Below are 25961 nucleotides of genomic sequence, written 5' to 3'. Positions count from 1 at the left end.
GCAATTGGGGGTTTTAGTAGAGAAGTGCAAGATTTGACTAAAGTGTTCAGTGGATCTTTCTGGATCCTTCCTGTGTTGAGAGTAGGTTGTTGGGGGCAAGAACAGACAAGCAGAGAGACTAAGAACAAGGCTGATGAAGTAGTACAGGCAAGAGGTAATGGTGGCTTGGACTGAGGTGGTAAGAAGTCACTGGATTCTGAAAAGGTTTTAAAAGTAAAGCTGACAAATTTAACATGGAGACAAGAGAGGGACAGGAATCAAGCATTTTGGTCTAAGCAATTGGAAAAACTGACTTTCCTTACCTGAGATGGTGACAGCTTACAGGAGAATCTGGTTTAGGGAGAAATGCCAGGTACCTAATTTTGCATATTTTTAAAGCATGAGATGCCTAGGAGATATTTGGATAGCCCCTTGAATATTTGGAGTTTGAGTTAAAAGAAGGAGGCTCAATTGTAAATATAACTTTGGCAGTTATTGACACAGTGATGATATTAAAGCCAGGAGAGTGGATGAGACTACCTGGGGAATCTCATCACTAAGCAAAGGTTACAGTTTTTTACTACTCTCCAGAGAAACAGATAGATTTTCAATTTAAAGGGCATATAAATTCCTATATGTACCTTAAACTTTTACTTATACCCCCTGTAAGGCCAGAAATTCTTAAGCAGATAAAATGGAGAAGAGAGTTTGAGAATTGAGCCTTAGGGTAAACCAACATTTAAAAGTTAGGAAGATAAAGCAGGAGAACAACAGGGAGGTATAGTGTCCTAGAAGCCAAGAGAAAAGAGTAGAAGCTAGTTATGTAGAGTTTTTTGTTTTCCTTTTTTTTTTAAGATGTAAATAAACACATGGGTAGGTTTTTTTTTTTCCAGTATTGATTGATTGATTTTTAGAAAGAAGGAAAGGGAGGGAGAAATAGAGGAAAAGAAACATCAATCAGTTTCCTCCTGCACACACCCCGACTAGGGACCAAACTGCAACCCAGGCATGTGTCCTGATGGGGAATAGAACCCACAACCTTTCAGTCTGCAGGATGACTCCCAACCAACTGAGCCACACTGGCCAGGGCTGTTTTTTTTTTTAACTCTCACCCAAGGATATGTTTATTGATTCAAGAGAGAGACAGACACGCAGACAGACAGACATGGATTTTAGAGAGAAAAATAGATTGGTTACTTCCCATATATGCCCCCACAGGGGATTGAAGCTGCAACGTAGGAGGTACCCTGACTGGGAGTCGAACCTGCAACCTTTTGGGTATATGGAAAGACACTCCAACCAATTGAGCCATCTGGCCCAGGGCAACACATGTGCTTTTTAATAAGCATATTATGGTGATAATTAAGTAGGAAAAAATTGATAATGTATGAATGACGGGGTAGTTGCTGGAGTCAGGAGGGTATGGCACTTAGCACATGGGTACGAGTCTTGGTCTAATAACATAATTAATCTGTAATGACAGGAGAAAACGTAAAATATAGGGTCTGGCAGAAGTATTGCCTCCTTGAGTGTGGCTGATAGGGTAATACTATAGGTGTAATAATTTATATTTGTAATTTGAACACTTCATCTAAAATGTCATATGGTGTGCTTGAGTGTGATATTGTTATATTATAGAATTGCATGCTTATGATTTTGTAATAAAAAAGGGGCATTTTTTGTGCCAGACTCTGTGGGCAAAAACGCAGGTAAAATGTAGGATGTGGTTGTGATCTCTTGTGAAGTTCTCTTCTGACTGCTTTAATGTTTTCAGTGAAATAAATACTAAGCAAGATTGTCACCTGATAGTGGGTGAGAGAATTGCTGGTTTGAAGAAAGAGGAGTAAGTATAAAATAGTGACCTAAGAGACGGGGAGAAGGAATAGACTAAGTAAATACATACGTATTGCTAGGGTGCATTAAGAGTCCCAGTGAACTTAGTGATTGTTAATTTAAATAAGCATCATGGTTATATTTTTCTTTAACCATATTTACCAATATAGATGCAGACACAGAGTTGTCAGTATGTGGACCCAGAGTAGTGGTTTCATCATGAAAGTATACTAAGTGCTAAGAAAGAGGTGGGGTAGGGTGATAAAAGTAAGGGGAAGTCTATAATGATTGGGAATTGAGCTTTGTAAAGAGAGAAGAGAGGGAGTGTGGAACAATGAAAAGTGGGTAAGATCACTAGATTGTCCGTATGAGGAGGATTGTTGAACTTGGGTTAATGTCATAAAATAAGTAATTTGAAAAGAATAGGAGATGATGGTTGAAGAGTAGGTTATTTGAAAACAGAACTTTCCTATTTTGGGATGTTTTTCACTTCTTTCATTATTAAAAATGTGCTTATAGTTAGCATCTTGTATATGCAGTTTTTTGGCACCTTAAATTTTCATAGCCAGTTGTAAAAAGTAGAACTATTGAATTGTGGGACATTCGTATTTTTAAGATGTTTCATATGTACTAAGTGAATTTCTTAAAGAATATTCCCAGAGTTTATCCTTCTTAGCAATGAGTTTCTGTTTCACTAATACTTTCCTAACATTAGGTATTTCATTCTGGCTCTCATTTTCAGTCTCAATTTTTCTTTTCTAATTTGGTAGTCAAGTCTTTTTTTAGGTGTACATGTCTATTGGTATTTCTCTTTGTGATTTTCACTTTAAAGTTTAGAAAATATTCTTTTAATTAGTTCCAAAAACTGTGATTAAAAACCAGGATGCTCAAAAATTTATGAGAAATCAGGCAAGTAATACATTTTAATCGTTACCTTTCTTATGTATAAAGGCAATATATAAACATTTCAGAAATATCTTTGAAGATGTTTCATTAAAATAAAAATAAAAGCATATCTAGGAATAACCTAAATGAAAAACAGGAAGCAAAACTTTGTATATAGGCATTTTAAAAAGATGAATAAAAGGTAAAGACAAAATAACTATATCTTATATAAACACATGAATTTTCCCACAAAATACACATTAACAAACCCAGTCAAATTTAATTTCTTGCAATATTCCAGAGAAATAAAAAAATCTAAAGCATAATTGTAAGATAGACAAAAGTAATAAAATAATATTCATGCTTAACTTTAAAAATATGGGCAGTGCTTATAACTAATCAGGTGTTTGGTATATATTAAGCACCGTGCTATCTCCTGTAATTCTTCTCTGTATCATTGTAGGTGTTATTGCTATAATTTTCTAGATGAGGAAATGGAGATCTAAGTCATTAAATGTCATGCACAGATGCTAATTGAAGAATAAGGATTTGAAACTAAATCTGCCTAACTTCAAAACCAGTCTAGTCTCTTTACTAATTTAGTGTACTAATAGGTAAAGCTTGGGGAGGATAAATATAACAGTGGGGGAAATTAGCTTTACGGGATATTAAAGGCATTACAAAGCTGCATAATTACTGAAATACTATGATACTAGTCCAGAAAAAAACCCCCAAACACTTGAAATTTAATAGGTAATCCTGAAATAGTCTTGACTTAAACTGATAAAGTCTATTATAGTTATCAGTTCATGATGAAGTAGATATCACACAAATGAGGAATTGGTGATTTATTTAAAAAGTGGTATAAAATATTGGGGTAAATGGTTGAGGAAAAGTCAGTTTAGATTGTTATTTATAGCAGAATTTTAGACAACTGAAAGGGAATGGGAAGGAAATTCAGGTGAATTTATTTTATTTTATTATTTTAACATTATTTCTGTTGTAACATTAATTTTATAGACTCAATTGTCTGGTTGAACTTAACTTTCTAAATCTTTCAGCATAAACAAAAAATTACAATCTTATTTTGATGTAATTATGTTGAGAACATTTTGAGAATTACATTTGTTGGTTTGGATTTACAGACTTTAACAAAATTTAATTATTGCTTACTTGTGTAGACTGCCATGCTATTTTGTAGTCTGAGATCACACATTTCAGATAATCTAAATATGTTTTAGTGAAGAGAACAAGAAAATTTAATTTGCATAGTACTTTGTAGTAACTCTTAAGGTTTATTTTAATTTGTGGTCCACTTATTGTATCCAATAAGATATAAATAATTCATGGTCTTTTATTTTCCTGGTCTGAGACTTTATGTTATATTTTAGTATTTACTGGCAAAATATTACATTAAATTGATAGAAGAATTTTCTGAGGAAGGCGTTTTTAGCAGGAACTTAGAGGAAAAGTAGGGTTGAAAGAAGGCTGGATTGAGAGTTGTGGAGGAGATTGGTACAAAAAGGTAAGGGGAGTTTTGAAATTGATGACAAAACAGAGTAATATTCAGCAGATACTAAAATGAAGGAGTAATTTATATAGTGGGCCAATATGAAGTTATATTGGTGACATATGCATAAAGATTTTTTTAAACGTAGAGTGTTTTAGATTTAATACTTGATGGCAGCAATTTGACAGGGTTTGGGGAGCCAGGCATCAAACAATAGGATGAAGATTTGGTTTTATTTTTTGAACTATGAGAAAAATGCTGCTAATAGGAGCTTTTAATTTTCTTAACATTTAAAACAACACAAGAGAAACAATGTATTCAATGAAAACAACTCATTCTTTGTATCTGCAGAATGTAAGGAATTTTGCAACTTGGCATATGTAATGCATTATGAGTGAACACTGGTCTAGTTCAAAACTGACAATTTATCCTATGAGCATGCATTTTCCAAATTTCTTATTTATTTGATAGACATTTAAATACTGTTTATGTAGATAGGCTTTGTGGGACATAAATGAGTTATACCCTTTTCTATTTAATGGGAATATTAAGAGCCATTAAGACAGGTACAGAAAAGAAAGGGGTTATTTCTGTGTGTACTGTAGCTTATATTTAAAATTCAATCACAGCTGGAATAATACATGTGGTCATTTTCTTTGCCATGTATTTCCTACTCTGAGCGTTTGACAAACAATAATATAATCATTCTTTAGACTCCCTTCTTATTTATAAAAGGTGGTACATTTTTAAGGACTACAATTTAGGTATCTTATTATTCTCAGGAATGTTTGCAAATAAACTTTTATTTGTTGTTGTTTGTATGTTTCTTTTTTCTTCCCCCCCCCAGAGGTTACGCACAGAAAATAGACTTTTAAAACAGCGCATTGAAACACTAGAAAAAGTAAGTAAATGACTACTTATCGAAGCTTTTGTTGACTACACAGTATTTTTTTTTTCTATTTTATATAGAGGCTCAAGAAATCTAATAGCATATATGTCTCTGAAGTTCTGGTATTGACTGCTTATCTTACTACTTAACTTGTCATCAGTAATAATTGATCACTACTAGTTCTTGAACTACAAAGTTTTAACTAAGGTTATTATTATGGTAATATTTGTTTTCCTTACATGTAATCTCTAAAATATATATTCTTTAGAGGTAACTTACTTGAGAATCTATTCTGTATAGTATTTTAAAGATGAGTTTCAAGTATTGCCCTTTCTAGCCATATTAAATGTGGCAGTGATTTGTGTAAGGCCTAGCTAGGATTGCTTTAGTGTAGTTAAAGTGACTAATTTCTTACATGAAAATTCAACATGAGCCCTAGCTGGTGTGGCTCAGTGGATTGAGCGCCAGCCTTTGAACCTAAAGGTTGCCAGTTTGATTCCCAGTCAGGGCACATGCCTGGGTTGCAGCTTTATCCCCAGTTGAGGTGTGCTAGAGGCAACCTATCAATGTTTCTTGTCCTTTCTTTCTCCCTTCCTTCCCCCTCTCTAAAAAGAAAGAAAATCTTTTAAAAAAATCCAACATGATTTTCAACACAGGGGAATTGTGCTTAAACTTTTGGTTCTTAAAATTATTTTGATACCACTTGTTACCTCTTCTTCTTTGTTTCCTATAAAACAACTGTGCAAATGTGGAAATATCGCAGTCTTTCTTATATTATGCTTTTGATATAAGCAGTCTTGTTTTTCATTCTATAAGAATGTATCGAGTAATAAAAGCATAGTGTAAGAGTTTTCGTTTATTTTAAGAAAAACATCTGAATTTACAAAGTCTCTTGGTGTTGTGGGTTTTTTAAACTGAAGATGAGAGAAGTAGGTTTAAAAGGTACTCTTTTTTGATATTGCCAAGTATCTTAAAATCTTCCCTGAAAATCTGTAGATCCCAATATTCAAGAAAGCATAAATAAAAAAATAGTTTGCATATTTGTCCTTTTGTTTAAAAGTATTGATGGTTTTATGTTAAATAGTGCTGCACAAGGACCAGGATGCTTACTTCCTACCTGTCTATTTTTGTTACATAATAATTACAGATTTACTATATTAAGTCCAAAATAGTTTTCTTGTATTTCCTTCATCTTATTAAAGTTGCTTAAATGATAATTCTACTTTTTTTGGTGGCTATGTGTAAAGGTTGAGCCTAGTTGTTTTTAAGTTGTTTTAATTATATACTTTTTTTTCACTAAATACTCAGTTTATATTAAAATGTAATAAATTAAGCGGTCTTTTATCTTTGGAATGAGATGTTTTCACAGAGAAAGCATTTGTATCTCAATGAACTTTCAGAATGAGAAAAGTGCTATTAGGAAAGTTAAGCCTGGATTTTGATTCTAAAAACTAAGTACCTTTTTTACTGGCTTAGACAGCCCACCATTGTCCTTTAGCACTTAGAACTCTAAATACATATGTATCCATTAAATCTTCAATGAAGAGTTTACTTAGTTATTGCTAGAGAGTATGACTTTGAGCTTATTAATTTCATTTGTAATATTTTTCTTGCTTTGTGTCTTTGGAAGTTGGGGTTGCACAAATTACTGTCACACTTTGTAAGTAGAATTGCTTACTCAAATTCCTTCTCCCTTTCATATACCAGTAAGTGGTTAGACAATATGGCTGACTCTGAAAATAAAGATTTTAAACTGTTGTTAAAAAAGAAGATATTTACTTGTCCCAAGTAATGAAAAACCTCCTGGAATTTATGTATAGTTTTCCCTAGAAGCACATGATTTTCTATAGACTATCCTTATTTTAATATATATATATGGATATATGTGTGTGCATATATATATATATATATATATATATATATATATAAAGATTTAAGAATAAAAACATTTAGTAAAAATAGTTTTAAAATCTTTATGTCTGTTTTAATTACATGAAAAGTAGGTGGAATTTGGGTATGCTTTGTTTCTTTTTATTCCTAATTTTATCATCTTTATTTTACTTCTTTCTCTTACATTTCTATCTGAATTTTTCCTTTTGTAGGAAAGTGCTTCCTTGGCAGATAGATTGATACAGGTATAGTTTTTTGTTTTTTGTTTTCTTAGCATTTTCTCTAACATCTAAGGAAGTCTTAAATATAGAAATTTGTATTCTAATGCATGCAATTTTACATGCATTCTCCCAGAAATATATTTTTTTTGGGTGGTATATATGGGTGTAAACTTATTTTTGATAACAGTGTGTTATTTTGGTTTATTAAAATAAGCAAGCACCTTTTGCACGTTATAAAGCTAACCTTATTTTAAAATATTACCAAATGGCAATCAGTGGATTCTGTGAAATTAACTACTTATTCATTGAAATTTTAGTTTTGCATGTACACTTCAACAATATTGCATGAATTGAATTTTTATTGACTAAAAGAAGAATTGTCCTTAAGATTGTCCAATGAATTTTTCATTTAGTTCCCCCAAATTTGCTGGAGCAATAATGAGCTGCTGGCTAACAATTGCTTAGGCTGTTCTGTTCTCTGAGGTGATTTTTTAAATATATGTCAAAGCAAATAACTAAACCTCACAAAGGCAGTCTTTCTTGACTCTATCCTAAGTTGCTTTACACACACAAAAATTATGTCCTAAGGGACAAGTGACAAGAGCCCAGGAGGCTGAGGAAAACTACCTCATAAAACGGGAACTGGCCACCATCAAACAGCAGAGTGATGAGGCCAGTGCTAAACTGGAGCAGGCTGAGAATACCATCAGGAAGCTCCAGCACCAACAGCAATGGGTAAGGAGTCCGGTAGTACTTTCTCTCACCTTTTCATCCCCTTTCCTTTAAACCTTTTTTAAAAGCACAACTTCTGTGCTCTTGTTATAAATAATTTGTTTTCTACTTTAATTAAATTCTTGATCAAATTTATGTTCTGTAATACTTAGTGGTCTTATTGTGGCCTAAAGACTCCTCCTCTTGACATTTTTTTCTGTCTACATAGTTTCATTAAATAGGTAATATTTTCATTTTTCTCATTATGTTCTCAGTCGTAGAAAATAAGCAATGTATGTAAGTCCTGCTTTTCAGGTTTTAGAAATCTATTTCTAATAGTTTTTTTTCCATGGATAATTTTAAAATCAAAACTTCAGCTAGTTTTTGTTAATGCTGCAAATGAAATACCCAATGTAGAATATACATGATAATCTCATTTAAAGCTTTGATAATGTGGTGATTTATGTCTTATGAAATACTATAGCGTTGACTTTCTGCATTAAGACATTAAATTATGGGTTAAGGTCTATGCTTACAGTTTTTCAAATTAGAGAGTTGTTAAAATGAAAAAGAATGAACTTGTAAAAATTATGTTAACTAACAGGTACTGAACAAGTACTTATAGTGCAGCTATTTTCGGGTATCATTTGCCATGCGTATGTCATTTTCCTTTGGCAAATTCAGACTAGTGTGATCTTAATCAAGGATATGAGAGGTAAAAAGACAAATCTATAAATCTTTGAAAAGGTATTTCTTTTCTCAGTTTTCTGTTTTTAAGTAGGAGTTGGATTGTAACAGGGTAGGCAGAAAAAAGTTGTGTTAAACCTACAACTCTGTACAGATTGGGATCAAACAGAATGGCTTCAAAATGGACATTACTTTTATTCAGTAAAATTAAGAAACAGTGTCATCTGGGTACAAAAATCAGAAAACTAGAAACAAAAAAGAAAAAATTGGCAATTGAAGAAACAACACCAATTAATTATTTTCTATTATATTATTGAATACAGTTAAGAAAAATGAATAGGAAGGTAGTAAAGAATATTTAAAAGATAGGAACTCAAATATTTTTATCTGCCTCCTTATGAAATGTTGAATATCAAAGTATAAAAATAGAAAAAGCAGAATTGGGGGTAATATTAACAATTAAGCCAAACTGAGTTATCAACGCAATGTGATTGTGTTATAAGGATAGATAATAAGTGTTACATTTACATGAAACATAAGTTATAGCCATATACATTAGAATCGTGAATTATTAGTCTTTTTGCATTGTTTTCTAAAAATTGAGACCTCTAGATAGATATGTATAAAAATATAAAATGTTAGTTTCAAATGAAAAAGTGGACAGGGAAAAATAGCTAGAATGAAAGTGAAGCTTTTGGAAATTAGGTGTAACAAAAATAATTTTTGTGTTTTTTTCCCAAGGAAAAGATAGACCCATAATGCGGGGCTAAGATATAACAAAGAGAAAACAGATTCCTACTGCAGTTTTGTTCCCAGTTTTTTCTCACTAAGCAGACGTTCTCCTTTGAAATAAACTGGAAAACGGATGTATAAAGGAGAGATGAACGAAATAGGTGAAAGGAACAGAGCCATGGTTAAATTCCCAATTTTAAAGCAATGTACATATTCCTGGATATTAAATAATTTGCAAAATGATCATAGAAATATTATTATTGCCTTTGAAGGATATTAAAAAATAAGAGATAGTGAAGGCTTTAGGGCTGGCAACTGCAGTTATTATATTTAGTAACGGTTAGAGATCTGAGAAGAGGATCAGTCACCTTGATGGTTTATTAAAAATTCCTAGAACATCTGGTTTGTGAGCAACTAGAAAGATAACTTTTACTGAGTTAAAGCCAATTCACTATGTTTAAGTCATAACAAAGTAACTTCTTTATTGAAATTAGCAAAAACTGTGGTGCTAGCTTGAGAATAAACATATAGACCTTGCTGGTTTTATATGTGATCCCTTTATTCAGACATAGAGGATAGAATAGACATATAGAGTAAAAAAGACATATAGACTAGAAATGTAGAGTCCAGGAATAAACTCATACATCTATGGCCAGTTGAGTTTTTGTAGATTTTATTTATTTATTTGTTTTTAGAGAGAAGGAAGGGAGGGGAAAGAAAAGGAAACATTGATGAGCCATCAATTGCCTCTTGCGTGCCCCTAACTGGGAACCAGGTCTACAATCCATGCATGTGCCCTGACCAGGAATCGAACTGGTGACTTTTTGTTTTGTGGGATGATGGCCAACCCACTGAGCCACATTAGTCAGGGTGGCCAATTGATTTTTGATAAGGGTGCCAAGACCATTTGATGAGGAAAGAATATTCTCTTTAACAAATTGTTCTGGGGAGACTAGATATCCTCATGCAAAAGAATGAACTTGTATTCCTACCACACTCTGTTTAGGAGAATTAACTCAAATTGAACAATGATCTAAATAGAGATTTTATGGTTTTAACACCAACCCCCCCCCAAAAAAAACCCCAAAAAACCTTTAGAAGAACACATGGGTGTAACTCTTTATTACCTTAGAGTTAGCAATGGATTCTTAGATGTGAGTTCTTTGACAGCCAAAGCATGAGCAACAAAAGAAAAAAACAGTTAAATTGGATTTCATCAAAATTAAAACCTTTTGCCATTAAAGGACAGGCAGGTTACATGGCAGAAATGAAGGGCAGAAAACATTTGCAAATCATGTATTTGACAAGGACTTAACATCCAGAATATATAAAGAACTCTTAAAACTCAACAAAAAAGACAAACGACCCACTTTAAAAATGAGCAAAGGACTTGAATAGACCTTTCACCAAAGAAGATATAAAAGTGGACAACAAGCATAGGAGGATACTCAACATATTTCGTCTCTAGGGAATGCCTATCAACCACACTGAGGTGCCAGTTCACATTTATTATGATGGTTCTAATAAAAAAAGCCAAACAGAAAATAAGTGTTGGCAAGTTGATGGAGAAATTGGAGCCCTTGTGCATTGTTAGTGGAAGTATAAAAGGGTCAGCTGCTGTGAATAACAATTTTGTGGTTCCTCAAAGAGTTAAACATAGAGTTACCATATGGCCCACATAAAATTACCATATGATCCATAATTCGTCTCTTAGATGTATACCCAAAAGAATGGAAAATTGGTATTCAAACAAGTGTGTAGCAACAGATTTTATAGTAACATTCACAAAAGAATGGACACAGCCCAAATGTCCATCAATGGAAGAATGGATAAAAACACAAAATGAAATATCATGCAGCCATCGAAAGGAGTGAAATACTGGTAAATTCTGTAATATGGATGAATTTCCAAAACCTTAAAGTTAAGTGAAAGAAGTCAGACACAAAAGATCAAAAGATCATATATTGTATGATCCCATTTATGTGAAATACCCAGAATAGATAGATCCATAGAGACAGAATGTAGATTGGTGATTGCCAGAAGGTGAAGGTGGGGAAAAGATAAGAAACTGCTTAATAGGTAAGGGATTATACATTGGACTGGTAGAAATGTTTTAGAACTGGATAGAGTTGGTGGTTGCCAAAATTCTGAATATACTAATGCCACTGAAATGTTCACTTTAAAATGGTTATTTGAATTTTGCTTCAGTAAGTTTTTAAGACTAAAGAAATGAAGGTTTAAGGCTCAAAGAAACAACAAATTTAGCTTTAATGATTGTGGTAGAAGGGAGAATATGTCACATCCTGGTGCTGGAACCCATTAGTAAAGGTCAGGGTAGGACCCGAGTGGGCTAGCTTGTAGGACGCACCTGAGAGGATTAGGCGATCCCTCAGGTCTGGAGTTAGGCAAATCTTAATCAGAGTTGTGGTTTGCATTGAGACTAAAGGAGGAGTGAAAAGTAAAGCAGAGATCAGTGGTGGCAAATGGAGAAGTGACTTAAAACAAGTTGTCAGACTAATGACCTATAAGGAACTATAGCCCAAAGGCAAGAGGTTTAAGACGTACAAGAAATAAGAATTTGAAATAGGGGATTAGTGGACTAATGGGAGAAAAGCTTTGGCAAGTGTTGACTATGGGACTATTACCCACAGCTACAATTTAACATGATTTGGGAGGATATGATGTTTGGATAGGCTAACTCCATAATGTGCCAGAGTAGAGTGGATGTGGGTTTGTTTTTTTATGTTCCTCTACCTAGAAGTAAGGTTGTTCACAGAACCAGTGAATTTGAGGTGGTCTCATCTGAAAAAAGTTAGGGGTAACAGAGGGTAAGTAGATTGTTATATGAATATTGAAAATGTAGGATAGCATAATAGTATAGCTAATGAGGGTATTCTCCACTCCCCAGTGAGTTTCCAGGAGTGAAGGATCAACAGGATCTGCCTGTAACTGCTGGGCACAATGTACTAATTACACTGGGAGGGAAAATGTAAAAAGATGAAAAAGATATACCATGCAAACACTAAACAAAAGAAAACTGGAGTTTATATATTAATGCCAGATAAAGTAGACTTCAAAACAAAGGAAGATGGACATTTTGTGATAGTAATAGGGTCTGTTCACCAAGAAGACATAATAATCTTACTTAGGATTGTATGTACTTAGGAATATATGTCTCCAAACATATGTATGCTTCTAACAGAGCATCATGAAGCTGAACTGAGAGAACTGAAAGGTCAAGTGGACCTTTATACCCCCTTCTGAGTAATTGATGAAACAAGTAGGAGGAAAATCAGTATGGATATAGCACTGAATGCTTATATTAGGAAAGGAAGTAAGTTTCAAACCAGTAAACTAAGCTGCTTTAAGAAACAACATATAAGAGTAAATTCAACCTAAAGCAAGTAGAAGGAAGAGATAATAAAAAGAGTAGAAATCAATGATATTAAAACAGTATAAAAAATATTGAGAACCCCCCTGAAAAGCTGGTTCTTTGAAATGATTAATAAAGTTGATAAACCTCTGTTTAGAGTCTAGACTGACTGAAGAGAGGAGAAATAACCAAGATCAAGGATGACTGACTTTTTAAAAAATTATATTTTGTTGATTATACTACTGCAGTTGACTTGATTTTTCTTCCTTTGCACCCCCCCCACCCAGCACCCCCTGCTCCCTCAGGCAATCCCCCTACCATTGTTTATGTCCCTGAGTCATGCGTGTAAGTTCTTTGGCTACTCCATTTCCTGTACTGTACTTTACATCCCCATGGTTACTCTGTAACTATTTGTACTTCTTACTCCCCTCACCTCTTCACCCGTCCCCCCCATCCCCCTCCCATCTGGCAACCATCAAATTGCTCCATATCCATGATTTTGTTTCTGTTCTTCTTATTTGCTTAATTTATTTTTTAGTTTCATTTGTTAATAGATATGTATTTATTGCCATTTTATTGCTCATAGTTTTGATCTTCTTTTTCCTAAATAAGTTCCTTTAAAATTTCGTATAATAATGGTTTGGTGATGATGAACTCCTTTAGTTTTTTTTTTTTTTCTTCTTGTCTGGGAAGCTCTTTATCTACCTTCAATTCTAAATGGTATCGTTGCTGAGTAAAGCAATCTTGGTTGTAGATCTTTGATTTTCATGACTTTGAGTATTTCTTGCCAGTTGCTTCTAGCCTGCAAAGTTTCTTTTGAGAAATTAGCTGACAGTCTTTGAGAACTCCCCTGTAGGTAACTAACTTCTTTTCTCTTGCTGCTTTTAAGATTCTCTCTTTGTCTTTAACCTTTGGCTTTTTAATTATGATATATCTTGGAGTGGGCCTTTTTGCATCCATTTTGTTTGGGACTCTCTGTCCTCCCTGGACTTGCATGTCTATTTCCTTCACCAAATTAGGGAAGTTTTCTTTCATTATTTTTTCAAACAGATTTTTAATTTCTTGTTCTTTCTCTCCTCCTTCTGGCATCCCTATGATGCAAATCTTAGCTCTTTTGAAGTTGTCCCAGAGGCTCCTTACAATATGCTCATTTTTTAAATCTTTTTTCTTCTCATTGGTTGTATTCATTGGTTGTTTTTTGCTTCCTTATGTTCCAAATCATTGATTTAATTCTCAGTTTCATCCACTCTGCTGTTGCTTACTTGTAAATTATTCTTTATTTCCATTAGTGTAAATTGAATCCTTCATTTCTAACTGAATCTTTCATAGATTCAGGTCCTCACTAAGTTCCTTGAGCATCCTCATAACCTTTGTTTTCAGTTCTGCATCTGATAGATTGCTTATCTCCATTTTGTTCCTTTATTTTTCTGGAGTTTTGATTTCTTCTTTCCTTTGAGCCATGTTTCTTTGTCTCCTCATTTTGACAGCCTCCCTGTGTTTGTTTCTATGTATTAGATAGAGCTGCTTTGATTCTGTTGTCTTGGTAGTGTGGCCTAATGTTGTAAGTGTCCTGTAGGGTCCAGTGACACAGCCTCCCTTATTACCCAGGCTGGGTACTTGAGGTGCACCCTTTGTGTTGGCTGAGTACAATTTTCTCTTGTAGTTGAGCCTTAGTTGCTGTTGGCAGATCAATGGAAGAGATTTACCCAAGCCAGTCAGTTGCAAGGATTGGCTGTAACCTCCACCTTCTGTGGAGGATCAGCTGTGCAGGGGCAGGGTGGTGGTGCTCCAGTGTAGTCTGTAACTATTCAGTGGGTGCACTGGCCCTGGTGTTTTACAGATGGTGCAGGCCAAGGTCAGGCTCCAGCTGTTTTGCTTGGGGCTGCCCTGCCTGAGCTGTGAAGCAATCTGAGGTGGCTGCTGCTTGTGCCTGGGTGGAGATTCCTAGGTGAAGCCAAGCTGTGAATCTAGGCTGGCTGCTGCTAGTGTGGGACCTGGGGCTCACTGAGGTCAGCTGTTGCTTGTTTGAAAGAATTTAGGATCTTGGGCAGCATGAGCCAGGATCAGCCATTCATAGGGAAGAGCAGCTTGGGTTATCCCATAAGTGGGGTGGAGCAGAGTCTCTGGGGATCTCCAGGGTAGATCAAACAGTGTTAACCAGGTTGATGGGATCTCAGATATGGCACTAGCTTGCTGGCTGTGTGGGTGGAGGTTTTAGAAAAGGAACAATGGCTTCTGCTCGCCTTGATGCCAGACTCTTCAGTTCCTCTCTGTATGCCACTGGTGCTTTTCAAACTGCTACCTCAGTGCTGGAGCTCGGAGGGAGAGAGCCTGAGTAGGTGAGTTCGTGTTTGGGTTCTTTAAGAGAAACTGCTTGGGGCTCCAGAAGTTTCTTCCACAGACTCAGTCCTTGTTGGTTTTTGTAGCCAGAAGTTGTGGGGACTTATCTTTTGGACATGGAACCCTGAGCTGTGAAGCCTAGTGTGGGGCTGGGACTCCTTGCTCCCAAGATATCCCTCTCAAGTTTTTATCCACCATACATGCATGTGGGAGCAGCTTGTTCCGTGTCTCCACCCCTCCTACCAGTCTAGATGAATGTGGTTTCCTTAATTCTATAGTTTTCAGACTTCCATTCAACTCAATTTCTGATTGTTCTGAGTGATTCTCTCAGAAATACTCACCTAGGAATCTCCACCCAGAATAGTGGTTCTCTATTTTAGTTTTAATTTTGATTTGGTTGTGCGAAGAGATGAGCAATGTCTGCCTACACTGCCATCGTGACTGGAAGTTGACATTGATTTCTTACAGATATAGCCAAGTTGTCTTGTCTCATATTCTGAATTTGATTCCTTCCTCATGGTGTCATATTTCCTGTAAACTAGATTCAGTTAATAATTTTTAACATTTCAGTGTTAGATGATGCTGTGAACTTTATTTTGCTTTAAATCAGTAAGCACATAAGTTGTTGTTGCTATTTAGTGATGCTGAGTTTGAGTTCCATGCGAAGTTTGGTTACCATAGACTTTCCCTTGTAAAGGTATGATTTCTTTGCAACTATTAAGTAATCTCTTGGGAAATATTTTTGTACCAAATAAATATCCTGTCCTCTATTCATTGACCTTATACCTAATAATTTTAGCATCCAGTGATTGGGTTTCCAAAATGGTGATTTTCATATTTTCTCATTTTTCTACATTTATTCACTAATGCTTTTCTGTAAAGAGATCTTTCTCTTTTTTTTCCCTTTAATCTCTCTTACTTACAGTGTACTCTTCCTTACCACTCCAGATTCATGGACTTTTTGTTTGTTTAATGTTTTATATAATTTTTAATGGTTTTGATGCTGTTAGTACAATAATATGCCATAGTTTTTTAACAGTAGTGTATCAATCTTTTCCAAAGCAGTTTTTAAAAGGTAAATTTTATTTTTAATTAATTTTAGGTATTCATGTTTTTTATAAAGCATTTCTGCTTTACAGTTATTAAATAATTGTCTTTAACAGAAAATTGATTTTATTTTATGCTGGACCCTGATAGTTAGTACTGGATATTGTTGGTTTGCAAAAATGATTTTAATTTCTTATTGAATTTAGTATTTAGTAAATTTTGTATGCATTAAATATATATATACACTAAAATATATATATATACACTAGTTTTTAGTACACAGTATTACACTAAATGCTAAGTAAATTTTAAATTAAATTAAAAACTAAGCATAAGATAAAGCCAAGTATTAAGATTAAATTGTCCCTTTAAGTATTTGTTTTACATGTTCATGTCAGTTTTTCCAGGAAACCTAGAAGTAGAAATGATACAATAAATGATCCAATAATGTCATATAGTTGCCTTTTCTGAGTCTGTCCCTTTGAGTGTTTTATGTTGGACAGTTTTTCCTGATGAGATCAACTGTCTTAGAATCTTGCTTGATCTGTTTAAAAGCTTTTTGCCTACACATGGCTGCTTATCATTCAGGTACCCTGAATAAACGGTTGTGTCTAGCAGTGTCTTGGTAGGTTCAGCATAAAGAATAAGGACTGTAGCAGTTAAGGCTGCCTAATACTGAAATGATAGCCTTTTGAAGTTCTTGGGACCTTTGTACTAGGAAGTACTGTAGGGGAGGCTAGACAAGATTTCTTCTGACCTTCCTTTTGTTTCCTATAATTCTAGAGGAAAATATAAAAGAATTATGTGATCCTTTTAAGAACCAAGGATTTTGTATGAGAAATAAAAACTAATCTTACTTAGATTAAACTCATGAATAAACTTTATTAAACTAAAAACTGTTAGTGGACATTGTGAAATCTTCTAGATAATTTATTTTAGAAAATGTGTTTGTTCAGCAGCATTTAGGAATTGCCCTACACCTGATTTAACTAGTTGGTGGTTTTGTTTTCCATTATGAATATTGAAGTTAATGTTTTTATATCTCTTCTTTTGTTATAACACTGCTTAGCTCTACTATAGTGGCATTTAAAGAAAAGCCATTTAATATGTAATGATTTACCAATTATTGGTAAATTGATATGTCTTTTTAAAAGTCCAAAATAGAGTGACGATGTTACAATCTAAAAGTTTGACCAACTCTTTGGCTGTTGATAATATGCCTATAAATCTGGCCAGAGGTTTTATTCCAAGACTAATTTTGACCTTAGTTTAAGATTAGATGTTTTACATTCATATATAATCACCTTTCCTTTTCAGTTTAAAATAAATAAATAAATAAATGGTAGTAATTTTTTCAGCATTTTTCAACATTTAAAAAAATCTTGCAGTTAAGATGAACTTCCATCTTAAAGGATATATGTTGGGAAGAAATTATTTAAAAATGATGTACCAACTAAAAAAAATTCAGTGTGACAAATCTATAAATAATACATCCGTATTGCTTGGAATTTTTTAAAAAGACTATTTGGAGCATGCAGTAGGGAGGATTACAAACATTATTTGGAGATCATATGCTGAGAAGGAGAGCAAGATATAATTTTTTATTTAATTTTTTTCTGCTGTAATTTTGTCTTGTAGTATAGAAACCTATTCTGGACTGCTTGCCTTGTGTAATAGTTTTTTCAAATGCTTTTGATGTGACATTAGAAATGTACCATATTTCCACATTATTATGAATTTTATTTTGGAACAAATGGATTTTATATGTTACTTTTACAATTTTAATTTCCTTCTCCCCATGTTTAATATAAAATATGTAATTGAGGGATTTTGTTGTTTTTTAAATAAGAGTTGACTAATTTATTAAGTGAATACTGTTTGCTCACCTACTATGAAAAGCACAGATTAGTTCAGACAGTACGGTAGTAAATCAGTCATTCAAACTATACCTGGCATGCTTGTGTAATGTATATAGTGATAGAATTTTTTTAAAGTGCATAATCATTTAATTAGTATTGTGAAAAATGCCACCAAAGAGAATACAGGGTTTCATGAAATGTGTGAGTTTCTGAAGAGAACATACAATTGTCAGGTCTTAAACTTAGTTGCTTAATGTATAATTAAACTCAAAGACAATTTGATATATCTGTATAGACCATCCTTTTTCCAATTTGGATTTTTTTTATTTAACAATACAAGATTCCTGTTTTAAATTCAAATATTTGCTGCTCACTGTATCACTCATATGTCCTTCAAACTTTGAATTTGAGAATGCATTCTTTTGTTTTACTCAAGGCATAACCCAGAAAGATTGCTAAGGGCTTTCTAGCTTTTCTTTTACCTTTATAACTTTTACAACACCAGAAAAGCATATGGGATTGAAAAGCAGAGACTCTACCTATGAAAAAACTTATTTTCTGTCAGTTTCATTTAGATGGGTTTGCTGGTATCATTAAGAGATTCGTTGACAAACGTGAACCTGATGTAGGTGTGGGGAAGTCATTCGTTATTTAAAGACTTTTAAATAAATGACCCCGTGCTGACTTATCAGCCATCGTAATTGTGGCAATTGTCATCTGGTAAAAGAAATTGTATATTTGCTAAGTTACTAATGTGAATATGAAATACAATGGTACCTATATTAATTTGTTACCACTGTTAATTTGTTCCGGAACTTGTGATGAGTGCGGAAACCCATGAGTACCGAATGATGAAGCATTTTCTCTTGTGGGGTGGTGTTGGGACATACCAGTTCTAGCCAGTGCAACAGGTCCCCAGCAAGCACTGAGTGCTGAGACATTTTTTCCTCATCAAAGTGTGATGAGTACAGGATTTGATGAGTTCTGAAGCTGATGAGCACTGAATGCTGACTGTATTGTACTCTCCTAAGAATTTCTTATTACAGGAACATTATGTAAGGATGCATAAATTATTTTAGATGCTTAGACTTCAAACATTGTACCATTAATTCTTAGAACAGTGCATTAAAAACAATATATCAAGCTCTTTAAAATAGAGTGGGGCAAAAGTAGGTTTATAGTTGTTTGTATGGAAAATAATACAATAATTAATAAATAATAATACAAGAATAAACTCAGTGTTTCATATACTTACAACTGTAAACCTACCTGTATTATTTCAATCCTTATATTGGTTAGAGGCTAAGAACCTAGGCTATGTATTTTATACTCCTGATTAACAGAACTGCTGATTGCTGTTTGACCTTGCTGAGTTACCTTATTAGTAAAGTCACAGGGATGTAATGTACATAGGGAAAATAGGGAAAGCATAGGGAAAATAGTAATATTATAATAATTTTGTATGGTTACTAGACTTATTGGGGTGATCACATTATAAGGTTCATAAATGCCAAACCACTATGTTATATACTTGAAATGAATATAATATTGCATGTCAACTGTATTTTAATAAAAATAATAAATTTAAAATAAAGAAGTGGTGAGGGTTCAATGAGAATACAAAGCACTTAGCATTTGTATAGCATATAATAAGTACTCACTAGATGTTAGCTGCTATTATCATCATCATTATCACTATAAACTTTAAAACCTGCTTTATAAATAATACTTTTTTTCCCTGTGGGAAAAACAAACAGATAGTTTACTGTCCACAGAAGCATGTTTTAACATGGCCACTTTGATGCCAGCCCTGCCACTCACTTGTGTGTCCGTGGACAAGTTACTTAGCAGTAACTTCTCTGTGCCTCAGTTTGTCTTATGTACAAGAGAGTGTTGTTGGGGCTTATGCAGATTGTTCTACTCGAGAATAATGCCTTGTGCATAATGAATACTCAACCAGTGGTAGCTATTATCAGGAATAGTATTAACATTGTTCCATTATTTTATTCTACCAGCTTACTCAGCCAGTGGCATAGGCTGCTAGTCATTAAAAACCAAACTTACAAAGAGCTTAAACTGTTAAGGTAAAATCTTTAGTAGAGTAAATGTTGACAAATCTCACAAGTGTCACTTTCCTGACAAAATTTAGATCTGCAGAAGTTTCAATGGGGAAAATTTTATATGGTAGGAATAATGACCAAAAAATAAAATTCAAAAGCAAAAGCTCCAATGGGTCAAATATGAAATGGACCAAAAACAAAAAACAACAATAAAACTCCTAATCAGTAAATTTCATCTTATTTTTAAAATTTACCTTGTATTAGGGTTCACAGAGAAACAGAACCAATAGTACACACGACACAGATTTATTGTGAGGAATGGGCTCACGCCATTATAAAGGCTGAGAAGTCGTACAATCTGCCATCTGCAGTCCAGAGGCCTAGGAAAGCCAGTGGTATAATTCCTGTCTGAGTCCAAAGGTCTGAGCACCACGGAAGCCAATGGTATAAATCCCAGCCTAAGGTCAGGAGGAGCCCAATATCCCAGCTCAAGCAGGCAGAAAGGGAATGAAGTTTACCTTCCTCCTCTTTTTGTTCTATTTAGGCCCTCAACTGGTTAGATGATGCCTACTTCTAGTGGGGGGAGCAGTCTACTGCGCCACCTGGAAACACCCTCAAAGACACACTCAGAAGTAATGTTTGATCAGGGCACCCCATGGCCTAGTCAAGTAGACACAAAATTAACCATCATAAGTCCAATGCTTACCAACTTGGCACCCATGTGCATCTCCTTAAACCATACTTAATCTCCACATAAGACAGTAACAACAAGGTCATAATTCTGCCTAACATGATACAGTTCTCCTGCACACAACCAAAAGTGCACTAATGCCTTCCCTAGAAGAGGAGGTCAAGTCCTTCTGTGATATTTTCTCAATATCCTGTAACTTAAATATTATGATGTAAAATTAATGATACTTATATAGTACTGTGATATAAAGTTAATGTACCTTATATTACATAAGGGAATAAGAGGAAAGAAGATAGATATAGATACACAAACATATTCATAGCAAAATTAAAAGGAACTACTCATGACAATTAACCATCCTCGTGTCTGTGACAGGTCAGGTGGTGGTAGCTAGTATTTATTTATGGCTGAGTACCTTCTTCCAGTGCCCACTCTATTTCCTTTGCCTTCAGCAAGCACCTCAGCTGGTCATGGTTCTTTACCTGATGGGGTGACTAAAGCCTTCATTTCTGAAGGGGCTGGGCCCTCCATAATCCTTCCTAAATTAGGTTTTTGTAATTTTTTCATTGACCTAACCATGGGGCATGATAATACGAGGAGACCCTAAAGGATATCATATATTCCAGCCATATTTTTCCTAATCCCTGTTGTGGCATAGTAGTCCAGTGCCCCTTTGTAGTCAGGATCATGCGGGGACCCCAGCCAGCTTCATAACTCCCTTTTTTGCCTGTTATTCAGAGTCATGAGGATCCCAAAATGGCCCAGTGAGTTTTCGCTCCCAGTTTAGTAAAGTTATTTTTGTGTGTCTTGGTGGGGGAGCATTCCTCCCCCTGGGACTAAGATTTCTAGACCAACAGTAAAAGTTCTCAAAGCAGATATTTTGCTGGTGGTGAGTCATGAGGGGTAACAATGAGTGGAATCAATCCTGTTCCCACTTACTGACTGCTGTATCTCTGAGTCTTTATTATGGGACAAATGGCGCCATATATTGGACATTGATTCAAAGCTTATTTATACTTCTGGAGAACCTTGCTCCTGCCCTGCAAGATATTGCCACCTAGCCAGCACTGTAACTGAGTCTTCAAAAAGCCATTTCACTGTTCTGCCAAGCCATCTGCATCAGAATGTTAGGGGATGATAAGACGAGTAAGTTCAATAGATTGAGCCCATTGTTGAATTTCTTTTGCTGTAAGGTGACTCCTTTGATCAGAAGAAATGCTGTGTCCAATACCATGCTGGTGGATAAGGCATTCTGTAATTCCATAGATGGTAGTTTTGACAGAAACATTGCATGCTAGGAACACATACCAATACCCAGAATAAGTGTCTATTCCAGTAAGAACAAAATGCTGCCCCTTCCATGATGGAAGCCTTCTAGTGTAATCAACCTGCCACCAGATAGCTGGATGATCACCCCAGGGAATGGCGTCATGTCAGGGGTTGGGTAGTGGTCTCTGCTGCTGGCCAATTAGACATTTAGCAGTAGCTACAGCCTCAGTGAGTGGAAGTCCATGTTGTTGAGCCCATGCATAACTCTCACCCATCACCATGGCCACATTGTTCATAAGTCTGTTATTGGGTGGCTGGGGAGGAGGCTGACAGCTACCCACAAAATGGATCATCCTATCCAACTGGCTTTAAAATCCTTCTCTACTGAGCCTGCCCTTCAGTGAGCATTCAGATTGCACATAAATTTTGTCATGTTTTCAGCTCATTCAGAGAGGACTGTCTACATACAGCTTTCCCAGATTTCTTTGTCACCAATTTTTCCTTCTACATTAAACCAAAGTAGGTCCAGCATTTGCAGTTTACTCATTGTGAGTCACCTTTTGGTTTGTTTCAGTCAACTAGCCAGACAAATGCTAGAGCCTTTTCTGACTCTTAAAACTGCAATACTAAAGTGTAGAATCTCTATATAGTGGGAACATATTATTATTAAGAATTAATTTCAATGAAAATACTATTTGTCCAACAAAAATGCATGTGAATATAATTGGCCAGAGTGAAATTGGCTTCATGGAGTTCGATTTATTCTGAATACTTCTTAAAAAGTGTATCAATGTTTGTATAATCTTAGTAACAGTTTTCTATTAATAAACATGGATTCAAAACTTCCTCGGGCCTTCTGTTCATTTCAGTTTAGTGTGAAAGGTAACATAAAATGTTAAATAATGATACCCACCTACTCTAACAACTATAACAGGAGGGGGATATATGTAGGACTATTGTAATGATCCCAAGAAAGAGATGAAGGCATCAATAAGAACAAAGACAATGAAGGTGGTGAGAAACAGGCAAATTCAAGAGCTATCTGGAAGAAAAGTGACTCAGGTTTTGTGATTGTATGGTACAGGTTGAATATAAGAGGGAAAGTTTTGACTTGGTCGTATATTAGATGGTGGAATTCTTAACAAAATAATAAATACATTAGGAGGAAAAGATGGGGAGTTCAGTTTTGACATGTTGAACATGAAATGAATATGAGGTCGACCAGATACAGAAGACCAGTAGGAAGTTCTGAATATGGCACTAGTTTATAGAAAGGTCTGGGCTGGAAATATGGACCTGAGAGTCAGATCTACCTGTCTGTCCATCTGTCTATCTCTCAATCAATTTCCCTAGAGTTCCATCATTGTATGTTCTCCCTTCCTCTGCCTGTCTCTCTTTCCTCCTGTCCCCCTTTTACTATTTTATAGATCCTTCCTTGGTAATTTCATTCACTGACTAAGTAGACTCTATAAAGACAATAGCCAATACATATAGACAGTTTCTGATACTGCGGACACATACAGTCTGTACAGACAATTGATGCAGACACCGGCCCGCAGTGTCTGCAGCAGTATGGATGAGATGAGACAAATTCACAGACTACCGAGTCCTGTGGATAAAAAGGGACATCATGGCCACTCTCTCAAGGGAAGACTGCCTCGGAGCACCTCAGCCACCCTCTCAAGAGGAGAGCGCGCTGACCCTTGCCTTGACAGGCTTTTATTGGGTTTAATTTGCATAGGTATGCAGGGTGTACATGTAAAGCTCATCAATCATTGTCAGGCAGAAATGATTAAACAATAAATAACATTTGGAGAACTCTGAGGGCTTATTCTGAGTCAGAGTCAGATAGTTAAAGGGCCATAAAACTTTGGGGAACAAACTCACTTCATGCTTGGACCCTTGTCATTTAAATTGAGGGTATTAGCAAAGTATGTTTCATAGGATTTTATGCATTCTTTCTTAGGCCTGATCATCCTGGGGAACCCACCCTTCCCAGCACAGGGTTGCACCCACCTCCAGCATTGTTTCAGGCTTAAGTCAGGCAGGGGAAGTAAGGCAGCCAAGAGATTAGGAGACTTCTTGTAGACACAATGAGGGCTCAGACTATGTCAAAGCCAAAGGGTGAAGGTCTATCACTCCCTTTTTCTATAGCCCCCCAAGTCCTTCCCTGAGGGCCTCTTTGTGACCATGCCTGTCTTAGGTCATCCCTCCCTTGAAGAATCTTACCCATCATTGGCTAATCAGCCATCTACCTGGGGCCAAACAGGGTGAAGAGAAAGGGGGCAGAGGTGGTGCCCTACAAGGAAGATAAGCTTTGTCTTCTAAGTGGCTTATGGCCCCAAGGTCTTTTTACTCAGCCTTAGCCATGGTGGGGGGTGGGGGGGGTACAGCTTCTAAAACCAGGCAGGGCGGTTCCCAACAGACAATGGATGAAATCATGTATGGTTGATCTACCAAATAAGAAAATTAACAGAAAGATTGAGAGAAAACACAATATTAAACCTCTGGGACTACTAAGTAACACACACACACACACACACACACACACACACACACACTGATACCTATCTGAAGCAGAATTGGAAGAGGAGACAGAGAAGATAGGCAGGAGAACCATGGAAGAGTGACAGAATCTAAGAAAGGACAAAGTTTTAATTAAGAGTGGTCAGTTGACTAGTGAAGGTAAGAGCTGAGTAAAACAGCTTTCATTGAGTTTTTTTGTTAGTAATTAGAGAAGTTTCATCAAGGACTAAGGCTAGTTTTCAGTGGGTTGAGGAACAAATGAAAAGTGTGAAAGGAGAAATAACGCATAAACTATGGAAGTTGGAATTTATCACTTGAACAATAGAGGACAGTTAGAAATTTTGTGAATTTTATTGGAAAAAATGTCTTCCAATGTTAGGGTGTGTGTGTGTGTGTGCATGCTTGGTTGGATCATTTGGTTTATACCAGATCAATGAGTCCATTCTCATATGGGCCACGCTTGTGTTTGATGCATTTTCTTGGGGATCTCCTAATATAGAGTCTTGGTAAACAAACCTGAATTGCAGTTCTCAGGGCTTTAGATTAAGGGCAAAACCACCTCGTACTATTTATAAAATAACTGTGATCTCATTAAACAACAATTATGGAACCTGTAGTTGGTCATTCCAAAAGAGTGCCTTTCCCCTACTTGGTAAGGTAAGTATTTGCTAAAGTGATATGCCTGTTACAGATGTATTTGTATTGAAATGTTTTAATAAAAAATTACTAGGGGAAATAATGTGTAACACACTGAATTAAAAAGTCCTCATTTGCTTAATAAATGAACTGTTTATTTTTGAAAATGACATCATCTTTTTGAGTAACTGGGACAAAGGAGCACCGTGTGTTTTAATTAAGCACTTAATAGTTTTCTTAATAGAGTTTTAGTTTGACATCTATTTTGTTTCTAATGTACTGAAGAGTAAAAGAAACCATTCTTTCTGCATGCTAGTTCAGTAGGAGATTGTTTTCTATGACTTTATTCTGAAATTTTGAGTTTGCCACTTTTTCTTTACTACGTGGATTAAATGTGAAGTGAGAGTTTATTTTAGGAAGTTTTTTATTGTGGTGAGTTAGATATCTTTTTGGTTTCTTAGGACAGTTTGTGTATAGAAACCAGTTTAAAAGGGGTTTCTTGAGCATCTGCATTGGTGTTCACATTACAGAGTAGGAAAAGAAACGGGAAGGCTTCCTGCTTCCGTGGTCAGTGTGTTCATGCGGCATCTGCATTTTTCTCTGCTTCCAGCAATCATTTTCATGCATATCTTTAAAGAGATCTACATTTCTAAAAGAAAACACATTTTTGTTCTGCTGGGATTTAGGATGGTTTGTGTTATTGTGGATCCCTTGTTTTTATTTCCATTAGGTTAAAATGGAATTTTCAGTAAATGTGTACTTGTCTTCTGTAGTCTATAACAGTACTGTCCAAAAGCACTATAATATGAGACAAATATGAATT

At 35.3% G+C, this 25961-nt stretch overlaps 1 protein-coding gene across 10 annotated transcripts in view; it reads left to right on the top strand.

The window, feature by feature from the left end:
- EVI5 (ecotropic viral integration site 5) overlaps positions 1-25961 on the top strand; it is a 200669-nt gene that overhangs the window by 83597 nt on the left and 91111 nt on the right. For 6 of the 10 annotated variants that reach the window (XM_036026422.1, XM_036026423.1, XM_036026425.1 and 3 more), the window contains 3 exons: positions 5055-5108; positions 7199-7231; positions 7796-7942. The exons of 1 other annotated variant lie outside the window; for it this stretch is intronic. In XM_036026422.1, the coding sequence (XP_035882315.1) occupies positions 5055-5108; positions 7199-7231; positions 7796-7942 (234 nt within the window). The remainder of the gene's footprint in view (positions 1-5054; positions 5109-7198; positions 7232-7795; positions 7943-25961) is intronic. 3 more of the 10 variants (XM_036026426.1, XM_028511618.2, XM_036026427.1) reach the window with 2 other exon arrangements.

This window comes from Phyllostomus discolor, chromosome 5 (genome assembly GCF_004126475.2).
Source record: "Phyllostomus discolor isolate MPI-MPIP mPhyDis1 chromosome 5, mPhyDis1.pri.v3, whole genome shotgun sequence".
NCBI lineage: Eukaryota > Metazoa > Chordata > Mammalia > Chiroptera > Phyllostomidae > Phyllostomus > Phyllostomus discolor.
Note: the sequence above shows the minus strand (reverse complement) of the source record. Positions and strands in the feature narration are given on the sequence as shown.